The sequence below is a fragment of the Notolabrus celidotus genome, chromosome 2, assembly GCF_009762535.1.
Source record: "Notolabrus celidotus isolate fNotCel1 chromosome 2, fNotCel1.pri, whole genome shotgun sequence".
Taxonomy (NCBI): Eukaryota; Metazoa; Chordata; class Actinopteri; order Labriformes; family Labridae; genus Notolabrus; species Notolabrus celidotus.
Window position 1 is genome coordinate 22,482,046 of NC_048273.1, and position 12,003 is coordinate 22,494,048.

The 12,003-nt window shown below is 40.5% G+C and overlaps 1 protein-coding gene across 1 annotated transcript in view; it reads right to left on the minus strand.

Annotated features, from left to right (window-relative positions):
* Nucleotides 1–794: 794 nt before the first annotated feature.
* The window catches only part of patj (PATJ crumbs cell polarity complex component), a 137,855-nt gene continuing 126,646 nt past the window's right edge, over nt 795–12,003 (minus strand). The window contains exons 39-48 of the mRNA XM_034703343.1: nt 11,936–12,003; nt 11,689–11,836; nt 11,002–11,088; nt 10,493–10,667; nt 10,162–10,199; nt 9,172–9,294; nt 8,292–8,396; nt 6,817–6,920; nt 6,605–6,728; nt 795–6,306 (exon numbers count right to left, since the gene is read on the minus strand). The exon at nt 11,936–12,003 is cut by the window's right edge and continues 126 nt beyond it. Of these exons, the coding sequence (XP_034559234.1) occupies nt 6,160–6,306; nt 6,605–6,728; nt 6,817–6,920; nt 8,292–8,396; nt 9,172–9,294; nt 10,162–10,199; nt 10,493–10,667; nt 11,002–11,088; nt 11,689–11,836; nt 11,936–12,003 (1,119 nt within the window). The 3' untranslated portion in view covers nt 795–6,159. The remainder of the gene's footprint in view (nt 6,307–6,604; nt 6,729–6,816; nt 6,921–8,291; nt 8,397–9,171; nt 9,295–10,161; nt 10,200–10,492; nt 10,668–11,001; nt 11,089–11,688; nt 11,837–11,935) is intronic.

Genomic DNA, 12,003 nt, shown 5'->3' on the forward strand with positions numbered 1-12,003 from the left:
AGTGTCTGAAATTGCAGTCGGACATTCAAATGTTCATTTAACACCTCAACACGTGAGTGTGTGGTTACTTCAGTGTCTGTAAATAAGGTAGAACATTCCAAAGTTGATGATGAGTTCAGCGTCTGTAGTAACTGGGGGAAAGTTTTGGTGTCTGAGGTAAGTTAAAGCTGCTGTTGATAGTCGTGATATAAACATCAGTTCAGAGAGAGATTTCGAATGTCAACACTACCTCTACCCTCTCTGCTGTCGTAACCCCGCCCACAAAAGATTGTTGTGCGCATTGAGGAAGTAGTGGCTTCCCAGCTAATCAGGGCGACGTAGGGGGCCTCCACTCGACCAATCAGGACAGAGGGTTGGAGATTAGCTATGATTGGTTCATCATAACGAGAACGAGAAGAATAATAACATTGCGTTATACATAGGCATTGGAAAACAGAGATTTCGCAATAGTCTCAAATTTCATCACTTACAAATGAGTACCCATGGGTATTATGGCCTTTTCTCCAAACCCAGCAGAAAAAAGTAACGTTTTCAACACCATTTCTACGAACAGCTGCTTTAAGTGTGTGTGTTATTATTGTGGGACAAAACTGTTTCTGAAGGAAGCACAGGGTAATAACCATAGACTGTATAAATAAGGTAATAACAGAGAGAGGCCAAGGTGTGGTTAGTATAATGTTTGAAAATCAAAATTGGACTTTAGGTGTCAATGGTTAGTTCAGTGTGTGTGATTAAGTGAAATGATAAATAAAAAACAAACAGGTCACATATAACAAGGAGGACTCCGGTGGGTGTATTGTGCTCCCTTTACATTTTAATAAAACACAGATCATGTAGCACAAATTAAACAGTGAAATTAATCAATAATCAGAACAGGCAGAAAGATCATTCACAACATGTTCACAGCTCCTTCAGCGTCTAAGCCAACAGAGATCCTCTTTGGGTCACTCAGTGAAACCTGCAAAATGCTGCTTCCTTCAGATTAATCAGAGCTGCAGTGTTTTAGACATATCTGAGCCTGAAATATGAAAACAAAAAAGAGGCAGAATTATAAAACCTGTGTAAGTTCATCGAGTAGACTGAAGAGTCTGACAGCTGGATGTTTGTGGCTTTTAATCTTTAAAGGGATTTTAGCATGGCAGAGAAAGGTGAGCTAATGTATGTGAATTAACTTAAATCATCATGAGACTGCAGGTCTGAAAAGACCTCAGCCAGGACACAAACTAATTACTGCATTATGTTCTGCTAAATCTTAATTCAGCATATATAAAGCTTGTCAATGAAAAATGTGAAAAGTGCGTATAGTTGGACGGTGAGGGGATTTTGTAACATCTGGTTTGGACAGATTAAGGAGGAGGTTGGGGCGCCAGAGAGTTTGAGTGGAGCGCTTTAGTGAAGTGATTTACATGCATTCTCTCTAATGTTCAGCAGAGGGCAGCCACACTGCTCGCAAAAAAAAAAGTCTGAGAATGCTGCTGATTTATTCCCTCAGTAAAACTGTTCCTGACGAGTTTATGGTCTCAACCTCTAGTTCCAAGTCTTCTTCAATGCAGCATGATGTTCACTTAGTAAATTGTGTTCCCATTTAGAGTCACAGACCCCTCACAGCTCTTTAGCTCCTCCCATGTTTTTCTAATATGGTCACATAAAAAAAAAAGCAAGATGGCCAAGGTCAAAAGTCATTTGTACACATGGCTTCGAAACAGTAGGCCACAAAAACAGCTAATGCTACTGTAAGTACGTCTGCAGCTGCTATCAGAGAGTTCTTGTTCAAAGCGGCTGAATCATGACAGAACATCTTTTTCAACCAAGATAACTGTAAAGCTAATCCGTGTGCAGAACTCGGAGTCGATTACTTTCTCTATGAAGAAAATGTGGGGACTTAAAGGTGCGACTGAAATAACTCTGACGAATAGACTGAACTGAACACAGCTGCTGTTTCCTCCATAAAACACAGATTATCACCTGTGAGGACATTATGAGTAATAAAGTGCAAACCCAGCTGGAGTTTGATTCTGAACCAATTCAAAGTGAAGGCGAACCAAAGCTGCAGGGCGTCTCTGTGATTTCCAACAGTTCAAACATTTCAGATAAAACACAAAAATAAAAGAAAACACAAAGTTAATTTCCAACAAGATCAAAAAATAAATTACACTTCATCTAATCTGACATCTATAAATCAAGTACCAAAAGATTAAGACAGTAATTATGACACAAAGCTTCATTGATATGTATGAAGTCCACGCTGAAACTTCCCTTCTTAGTGTGAGGCCTTCAGCTGCTGATCATTAAGACGTTAAATATCTGAACAGATCACTCGACGTCAGACGAACTGTAAACAACAAACTAACTTCATGAGGGACAATTTTAAACACAAAGCAACAGACTGACATTTCTCTACCTCCTCATCTTTAGTTAGCTCAGGTTTGTGTTAGCGTTTCAATAAATCTGATCCCTATGATCTGTTAGCTTTAAACATTTTTAGATAACAAAATAATAAACTCATAAAACCCAAAGATTTCATAAACACGTTTTTTTTAGAATAAATCTAAATTTACTATTTTCAGCCAGATTAAGAGACCATCAACATGCTAACTGTAAATCAGTTGTAAGTGGCAGCAACTGTAAGACAAAGTTAGCCTCATGCTAGCATCAGTGTTCACTACATTTAGTCAAATTAAACATCCGCAGCTCGTAGTTTTTAAGAGGCAAGTTTCTACTACATATTGAAAGCATATGACGTTAACTGTTGTGTAGCTAACAGAAGAAATTGATGAAGCTAATGTAAGCATGCTAATGTCTGAGCTGTTTTGAGTGGAGTAAATAAAGCTGTTAATAAATCAAATAAAGTTCAGAGACTTTTCCTGCTGATTGCATTTTTTCTTTTGTTGGTCAGTTTTAGCTAATCATAAACAATATAAGTACCTCTCACTGTGAGACCTTCTCACTGTGGCCACAAATTATTAACTCGTGGCTAAGAATTAGTAATTTGTTATTATCTCATTTCCACAAATTAATTGTCCATGTCCCGGCTTGTCAATCATGCCCGTGCAGAGACCGTTCATTGTTGCTTTAGTCGTTTTCAAACCAAGCGGCAACCTCCGGTCTAAAAATATGAGTACAGTCCGGAAGTGCTAAAAACTGCAGATCAACGAGGATCTGCTTGAGGCTGGTTCCTGAAGTACCGGAAACCACATACACACCAATTCAAAAAAGACGATATTTACAGCAGAGATAAACATGTTTACAGCCTGGTACAAAAGACGAGTGTAGTCTGGATAGCTCATTTCTCGATTGGCACACACTGTACAGGGGGTGAATTTATTTCTAACGCGGCAATTTCGAAGACATTGAGATTATGAGTCTTCCAATGAGAGGCACAGCTGACTTGATTGACAGGTGGGAACACTGTAGCTGTTGGCTAGGAGGCTCAAAGCCCGCCTCTTTACGTCAGAATCGCTGGACGGCAGCAACATGGCTGCCGCCGACGATTGGCCTCAAAACAGCGCTTCAGAAACAGATGGGTGATGTCATGGATACTACGTCCATTATTTATAGAGTCTATGTTTCAAACAGATCTAATGTTCCCACAGTATAATAAATTGTGGGAACAGATTACTATTTTCTGGCCATGATTCAGTGATTCATGGCCACAAGATAGTAATGTGTGGCCATGAGTTATTAATTTGTGGCCACAATAGTTATTAAATCAGGAGTTCTTTGAAGATGGAATGTTTTCACTTAGAATCGGTTTCCATCTGATTCCAGTCTTTGTGCTAAACTAGGCTTAAACACTAGGTAAGTTTTATTGAATGTGAGTCTGTTGCTTTAGTTCTGACTGCTTCTAGAAATAATCTCAATATTTAAATCTTTATTCAGACACATTTTTACATTTGATTTCTCTCTACAATAACAAACATGTGGAAGACGCTGTATCTGTTGCTGTGAGCGACAGGGGGTCTCAAAGCCCACCGAGTCCTGAGGGTCGTCTCAGTAGAGACACATAAATATTCAATACATTACACTCTGTTAAGCATCGTGTGGATTCATTACCGGAATCCCCTTTAATATGTCTGTTTGTGTAATCAACACTTTGTGTTGATTGTAATGTTTAATTGATTTAAAAACTAATGTAGAAATTAAATAATGGCACATTTAAGGATTAAAGACCATGTGTGATTAAAGATGATATTTGAACAGGCTGAATCTCTGACCTGACTTATTTTGTGATTAACTTCAGGAAAGTTGGTGCACATTATGATTTTAGGACTTATTTTTCATTGTTCAGAGGATAGTTGAAAATAAAGGTAACTGTTCAGTTCATTCAGGCTTTCAGACGAGGAGTCTGCACGGCAAACAAACCCCTCTAAAGCTAATCTCAGATTATAAATCCAAACAGACTTGTGTTCGGTCAGATTTATGTTGCTGTGTTGTTGAAGGTTAATTCCCATTTTTAAATATTCAGAATAATGTCATAAGTAATAAGTAATAAGTAATGTAGGGAATTTTGAGGTAACTCTTGATAGGTGGCCCATTTTTACTGTAATATCACAATACAGTGATTCTGCTGTAAGTGATAAATTGTAAGACAATCATATATCAATATATCATCACATCTGATTAAATAAAGAACACAACAAGCCCCTAAAATAATAAGTGCAGGATTAGTGTCATTAGTGCCACCATTTGGAGTCAGAGAGCTGGATTATTTTAAATTAAAATATCGATGCTTTCTGCCAGTGATACGATAATTATATTGTACTGTCAGGACGATGATTTCATGTTGAGTTGATATTTTGTCCCACTCCTCTTCATTAGTGGTCAACATAAAAACAAAAACCGAAGCAAGAACCAGAGACGTAATCCAGTTTGTCTAAACGCCAGCTTTCATATAGAAGTCTGTGGGCGCTGATATTAGAGAGAAATCAGTCAATTTGAACTTTTCAATGTCTACTCATGTGGCCCAGAAATTTGACAAACTCAGGCATGGCTGCTACTTGTTGGCTAACAGCTAACGGACATAAGGAGATGCTAAGCTAACGTAGCAGCAGTCACATCGTCACACAGACTCTTCTTCCCTTTTGTTCCTCTTCGTTATAAACATCAGGTTTCCTCGTCTGAGTCCGTTCGTGTGTCTCTCTGAGAGTTAATGCAGGCTGGCTCTTAATCTCGCTCCATTGTGACTTCATGTTGTATTGTTTATATTCTGAATATTAGTTTGTTGGTAACAGAGTTTCTTAACCTCTTCTGGCCTGTGAGTCAGATTTTGAACTTTTTCCACACGGTTGAATGGATCTGATATTTCACAGAGACATTCATGATCCTCAGATGATGAACCATTTGGACTTTTGGTTCTCTGACTTTTCATCCAGTCGTACTGTGAGGTAACACTGATCTGTTAGACTAAAATATCTCACTAACTATGACGATGATCGCCAGTAAATATCTTTTTTACTGTGAACGCTGTTTATAACACTTTAAAAAAAAAAAATGCACTAGCTGGTGTTTTGTGTGTAACATAAGCCTCCATGCTGAGAGGAGTTGAGGGATGCGCCCCAAGTTGTTTTGATTTGTAACAAGTAGTAGCTCACACAGAGGACACAAAAAAGATGTTTGACATGAGATGAATATTTTTATGTTTTAGTGAATTATTTGTTGTGATGTCAGTGTTTTAAAAAGGTAAGGACTAAATGCTTCATCATCTGGAGGCAGGTAAACTGCAGATGTCACTCAGACATGTCTGATAGTTGTTGAAATATCACAACAAGCTGCTATGAAAAAATTAGTGACATGCCACCTCCCTGTTTCTGTTTCAAACGGCCTCTAATGTCACCCCAGACCACAGGTTGAGAAACTCTGTTGGCATGTATTGAAGCGGTGAGAGTTATCTGGACATGCTGCAGAGTTTAACTGGTTTCAGACATGTGTGTGCGTGCATGTGTGCGTGTGTGTGTGTGTGTTGGCACCATCTGATGCTGTTTCTTTTTTTGCATGTTGGGAACTTCAGAGTTCAGGATCCATGATGATCTGTAGTTCAAGAGTCAAAGGGTGTATGATTCATCTGCTCACAGGAGCTGTTCATCTTTGAGTATGCATGCAGGTGTGTGTGTGTGTGTGTGTGTGTGTGTGTGTGTGTGTGTGTGTGTGTGTGTGTGTGTGTTATGACAGGATGTCCAGTGTGACCGTTCCTCTCTGCTTCTTCAGGATAGCGACCGCCTGTTCGTGCGTGACTCCCTGCAGACTCTCTCCGTTCACCGTAAGGATCTGATCACCTCGTTTCAGACGTCCATCCACCGCCGCGGCGCCCTGAGACACACAAATACACCATCACAGTGCTTTTGACATCAAACAACACCACAAATACACAACCACAGCACTGCTCCAAAGCACCCCAATGTGTGTGTACACTGTGTGTGTAACATCCTTACACTAGTGCTGCTGAGCTGGAGTTTTGTGGACTCTCAATTCATAAGCGAGCTGTTTGTAGAGATAAGCTCTTCCTGCATTTTTACAGTCACATAAATAGAACCGTCCTTGGTTAGCCTAGCTTAGCATTAAGACGTAGCACATAGAAGCAGGTCCAGAGTTAGAAGAAGGTTCTGACCTTGCTGAAGACGGTCTTGACGTAGATGGGAAGGTCTCCATGTGGACTCCCGAATCCTCCGACGATGCTGAAGCCGAGTCCCTCAGAGCCTTTCTCCAGACTGATGCTGCGGGGCCGTGGACCCCTGAAAAAGAGGAAATGGAGGAGGAGGAGGAGGTCAGGTTCAGGTTAGTATCACCTGTAAATACATGTAGCTATATGTTTGCACTCACTCTGGCTCTGCAGGGGGGGTGTCGGTGTTAGCTGACAGACTGGAACTGCTGGACAAACTCTCTACCTGAGTGGCGATGGCGCTGATGTTAGTGTCTGCTACCACCTGAGACACACAGGTGCACACACACACACAGAATCACAATGTGAAAGTGTGTCAGCGCTTCAAAAGAGTTGAATAGATTACATTTTTTAGGGTGCATATTGATGACATTTTTCCCTAATAGGGGTTCTATGGCTTTTGGAGACAGCCTCTAGTGGGCACACGAGGAACTGCAATTTTTCAACCTTCTGCACAGGCTTCATTTTTCAGTGCTGGAGGTTGCTGATTGTGCAAAACATCACAGCCTGTGCAATGTGGTGATGTTCTTGTTTTGATTTGATTTAATGTAGGGCACGTCGATTTGTAGTCAGAGCGCCTTCTTTACAGATGCTACAGTTCTTGTCTCACTGGTCACCAATTTGACTCCTGAGCCCAAGTGTTTGCTGCATGTCATACCCCCTCTATTCTCCCAAAATGTCCTCTCTCTCTGCAGATGTCTCATGGAATAAAGGTTAAAATGCCCGAAGACAAATACTAAAAAACAAGAGCTATATATAAAATTATCCAGTTTGTCTTTTAGTTTTGGACGTCCATCATCATCAGACAGACACATACGGCTCTGAGGCTCTGAGGCCAGCAGAGTGTTGTGACTCCTGCTCCACAGTTGGAGGTTGCGAGCTGTGACTGAGTGGATGTAATCATCAGAGGTGATGTAAATAACAAAGAGAAGGTGAAAGCACCTGCAGACAGAGCGGACTGAGGCAGAATATAAACTCTGGTGTATCCACAGAGGTGTGTTTACACAGTGAACTGGTTATTAAGTTAATATAAGGTCTTCCTTATCTCCAGGTGAAGCCTCATTTAGAAGAGCCATGAGGAAAAAGAGAGGGTGTGTGTGTGTGTGTGTGTGTGTGTGTGTGTGTGTGTGTGTGTGTGTGTGTGTGTGTGTGTGTGTGTGTGTGTGTGTGTGTGTGTGTGAGTCTGTTTACTGCAGGCTGATGAAGCTTCAGCAGCATAAAGGCCTGCTGCTGCTGTTATCACGCTCCCAGCATGCAACAGTCAGCTGGAGCGCACTGATAACACAAACACACACACACACACACACACATAAAATGTGCTGCAGAGGGGGGGAACACAACACACGTATAATAATCATAAATCCTGTTTCCGAATTCTCTAAGTGTTCTGCTGTTTTTCAGATTTACTTCACTTTAGTTCACATGTTAGAAAGACTAGATTATTACATCACATCCTGTTTTTTTGCTTGCTTGCTTACTTGTTTGTTTGTTTGTTTGTTTGCTTTTAAACACTCATGTAGAGAGAGAGTTAGTATCTTATAAAAGTCAAAGATGGTTTGCAGATCGTGTCTGCTCCTCTACCTGACCGAGTGTTACACTTCATGAGGTCTCCCCAGGTGTGTATTAGAGCTGTTACCTGCAGGCTGATGTTCCCGTAGCTGTTCTTCAACATGGTGACGACGTCGCTGTGAGACAGAGCGTCCACTGACTGACTGTTTATACTGACAATCCTGTCCCCAACCTGAACACACACACACACACACACACACACACACACACACACACACACACACACACACACACACACACACACACACACACACACACACGCACACATTTATAATTTTAATCTACATGTCATTATCGGGGATGTCGTAGTGGGGGGAAAAGTTGGACTGACTACCTAGAGGGCCCAAGTGAAGAGGGGGGCCCTTAATGGCCTGAAATAAAGTGTGTTTTCTACTACGCTTTTATTTTGTTTTGTTATAACCGCAATAAGATAACTAAAATTGTCTGAATAAATAAACAAACTGAAAACAGAATTCCTTTCTAGAATTTCTGTCCGGCATCTTGAGATGCGTGTCTCATGCCTAAAGTGGGGAATTGTCCTATTTTCATCGCATCAAGTGTGGCTGAATCTGATTGAAAGTAAACTGTAGGTTTTTAGAGTTTTATTTTACTCCATGAGGTTAGATCCTACCAAATAATGCCCCCTTGTTATTTAAGAAGTCACTTGGCTTTAAAATAATCTTGTTTTAAGAGGTGGACAGTCTGAAGGTCAATATTGTGCAGTTACATTTGGAGAAATTGTAAAAAAAAAAAATTTGAGTCAGTTAACCAGGATAGCTTTAAGCATATGTTTTTGTATAATGCAAATAAACCAGTATTATAGCAGCAATGTTATATTTTGTAGGGTTGGCTGTGGTGATGGGGCTCACTGAGATATCTTTGCAGGGGGCCCAGAATTCCTGGTGACGCCCCTGGTCATTATTAACAAACACACATCTCCCCTCTACCTTGAGTCGGTGCGTCTTGGCGGCGACACCATTGGCCTGAATCATGGCGATGAAGATGGGGATGTCACCCAGCGGGCTGCCCTTCCCCCCAGCTATACTCACACCAAGCGAGTCACTCACATTCTGAGTGGGGAAAGAGCAAGGGAGGGAGAGAAAGACATAATACCTATAAAAGATTTATTTTGTCTTTTAGAGTTCTTTAAAATAAGTCTTGTAAATGTTTATGTCTTAATCTCTGCTGTGTTTATAATCTAATAATCTGCCAGTTGCATTGCTGCCTCCTTGAAACACTGTGTAGATTGGATTTATAGATCTGCCCTTCTAGATTTCACTCTGTAGTTTTCAGTAAAACTTAAAATTTGTCAAATTCCTGTTTGGACATGTCCCAAGATCTGGACACCAAGAAAAACAGTCTGATCCCTGATTCCCAACCCTGACTTCAGCACCTCCAACAGAAAACTTTTAATTTATTCCAATCTAATTTACTATATTTATATATATAATATATAATTAATTTGATTGAATAAATTAATTTATTCTATTATTTATTTATTTTAAATTTTCATGTATTTTTTTTAAATTATTTTCATTTATTTATTCATTTTATGTATTAATTGTTTTATTTATCTAATGACTTATTTTCATCTCACTGCTCCATATCCTTTTATCTGTTTCTACATATGTTGCATCTTCTTCTGTCCATTAATGCTTTTTAACCTTCATACTAACAATGATTTGATGGTCTGTTGCTTCATCACTTTATTCTGTTTCAATCGCATTTTCTCTTTTAAACCTTTTGCATTGGATTTTGTCTTTGCATGGTTAGAATTTTGACACTCCTCTCTGTCTGTTGAAGGTTTAATATGTCATCCTCCTGAGTTTCTGCTATGCTTTGTCTGTCAAAGCACTTTGTAAACATTTTCTTTTTAAAGGTGCTTTATAAATAATAATATTATTATTATTATATTACTCAGATACATATTTACTTACTCGTGTGAGCTCCACTGTGCGAATTCCAGCGTCTAATCCTGCAAACATACACAAAGAAAGAGAAGAACAACAGAGATCAACATTTAACATTGAAACCATATCATAATCTGTCACACTAAAAAGAAGAAATAAAGCTGTTTACATTCGTGTCACAATAAAAACTATTTCACTGACATGATCATTTAGGGAAAATGTTTTCTCTCTGATATGATTTATTTTTTGCTCTTATTAAAAACTTTGCCAAGCAGTTAAACAGTTGAAACCCTCTGACACATGAATCCGTCGTCTGCTTTGACATCACCTCAGAGATAACGTCATGCAGGAACTCTACCTGTGATGTTGGAGGAAGAAGTAATGTCATTGGTAGTCTTCCTGTTGTTGTTGAGGGGGAGGGAGTCCGGGGAGGTTGGCGTCGTAGGACCAGGGGTTGTGGGGTCACATGATGTTGAGGTGTGTGAGAGGGGCGGGGCCACAACACCTGAGCTGTTCCTGCTCACACGACTCATCTGGAACAGAGAGTGTTTATTTTTCTGGTGTGTGTAATGTAGAGTATAGAGTGGTCTCCCACTATATTGTATTTCATTTTTGGTAGTTTGGTCATTTCTAAGAGAGCATCTAGGTGTTTAATCAGAATCATTTCATCAAAGAATAAGTAACAGCTAGTATTTGTACTCTCTGGTGTCTGAAATCATTTTTAAGAAACCAAAACAGTACCTGGTAACTTTCTCTCAAACACACACACACACACACACACACACACACACACACACACACACACACACACACACATACACACACACACACACACACACACACACACACACACACACACACACACACCTGGCTTCCCTGTGAGTTGCGTCTGGATGAGATCCAGGATGCAGCTTTCAGTCGACCGAGCTCCAACAGGACGGTTCCCCGAGCACACTGCAGGACACACACACACACACACACACACACACACACACACACACACACACACACACACACACACACACACACACACACACACACACACACACACACACACACACACACACACACACACACACACATATAAACACACACTCAGAGTATTGCACTAAACTTTTACTTTGAAGCCCTTTTCACACCTGCAAGCCTGGAAAAGTCAAAAAAATGTCAGGACAGTCTACATTACAAAGATCACAACAGTCACATGATATAAACCTCATTACCCCACCAATCAATCACAGTGAATTTCCTCTACTTCCTCTAATTTCTCCAGGTGGCTGGCAGGAACAAGTCCAGTTTAAGTCAGGTGTAATATTCAGATGTTCAAGGTTCAAGATGTTTGTGTTCACACACGACACTAACCCTGAACATTTCTGGAAATTTTGCAGGACTCTAGTGTTCCTGAGAAAAGTGCTGAGGTTTCATGCTAAGAACACACAAACACAGGAAAAAAAACTTTGAGTAAAGGCCCTGCTCTGTGTGTGTGTGTGTGTGTGTGTGTGTGTGTGTGTGTGTGTGTGTGTGTGTGTGTGTGTGTGTGTGTGTGTGTGTGACCTTCAATATGGCGGCCACAGTCTCCTGGGAGGCGTGTCTTGTGTCATCTCCATTTACTGACAGGATCTGATCCCCCTGCATCAGACGACCATCCAGCTCAGCAGCGCCCCCTCTAACCACCTCAGAGATGAACACACCACTGCCACTCCTAACACACACACAGACAAAAAACATACACTGCAGTTACATCAGTTATCGGATAAAAACCTCATGTATCAGGTGTGTGCAGGTATCTTTCAAGGCGGACCTCTTTCCCACAATGCTGAGTCCCAACCCTCGTCCGCTCTTCTTCTGCAGCTCCACCTTAAATAGGTC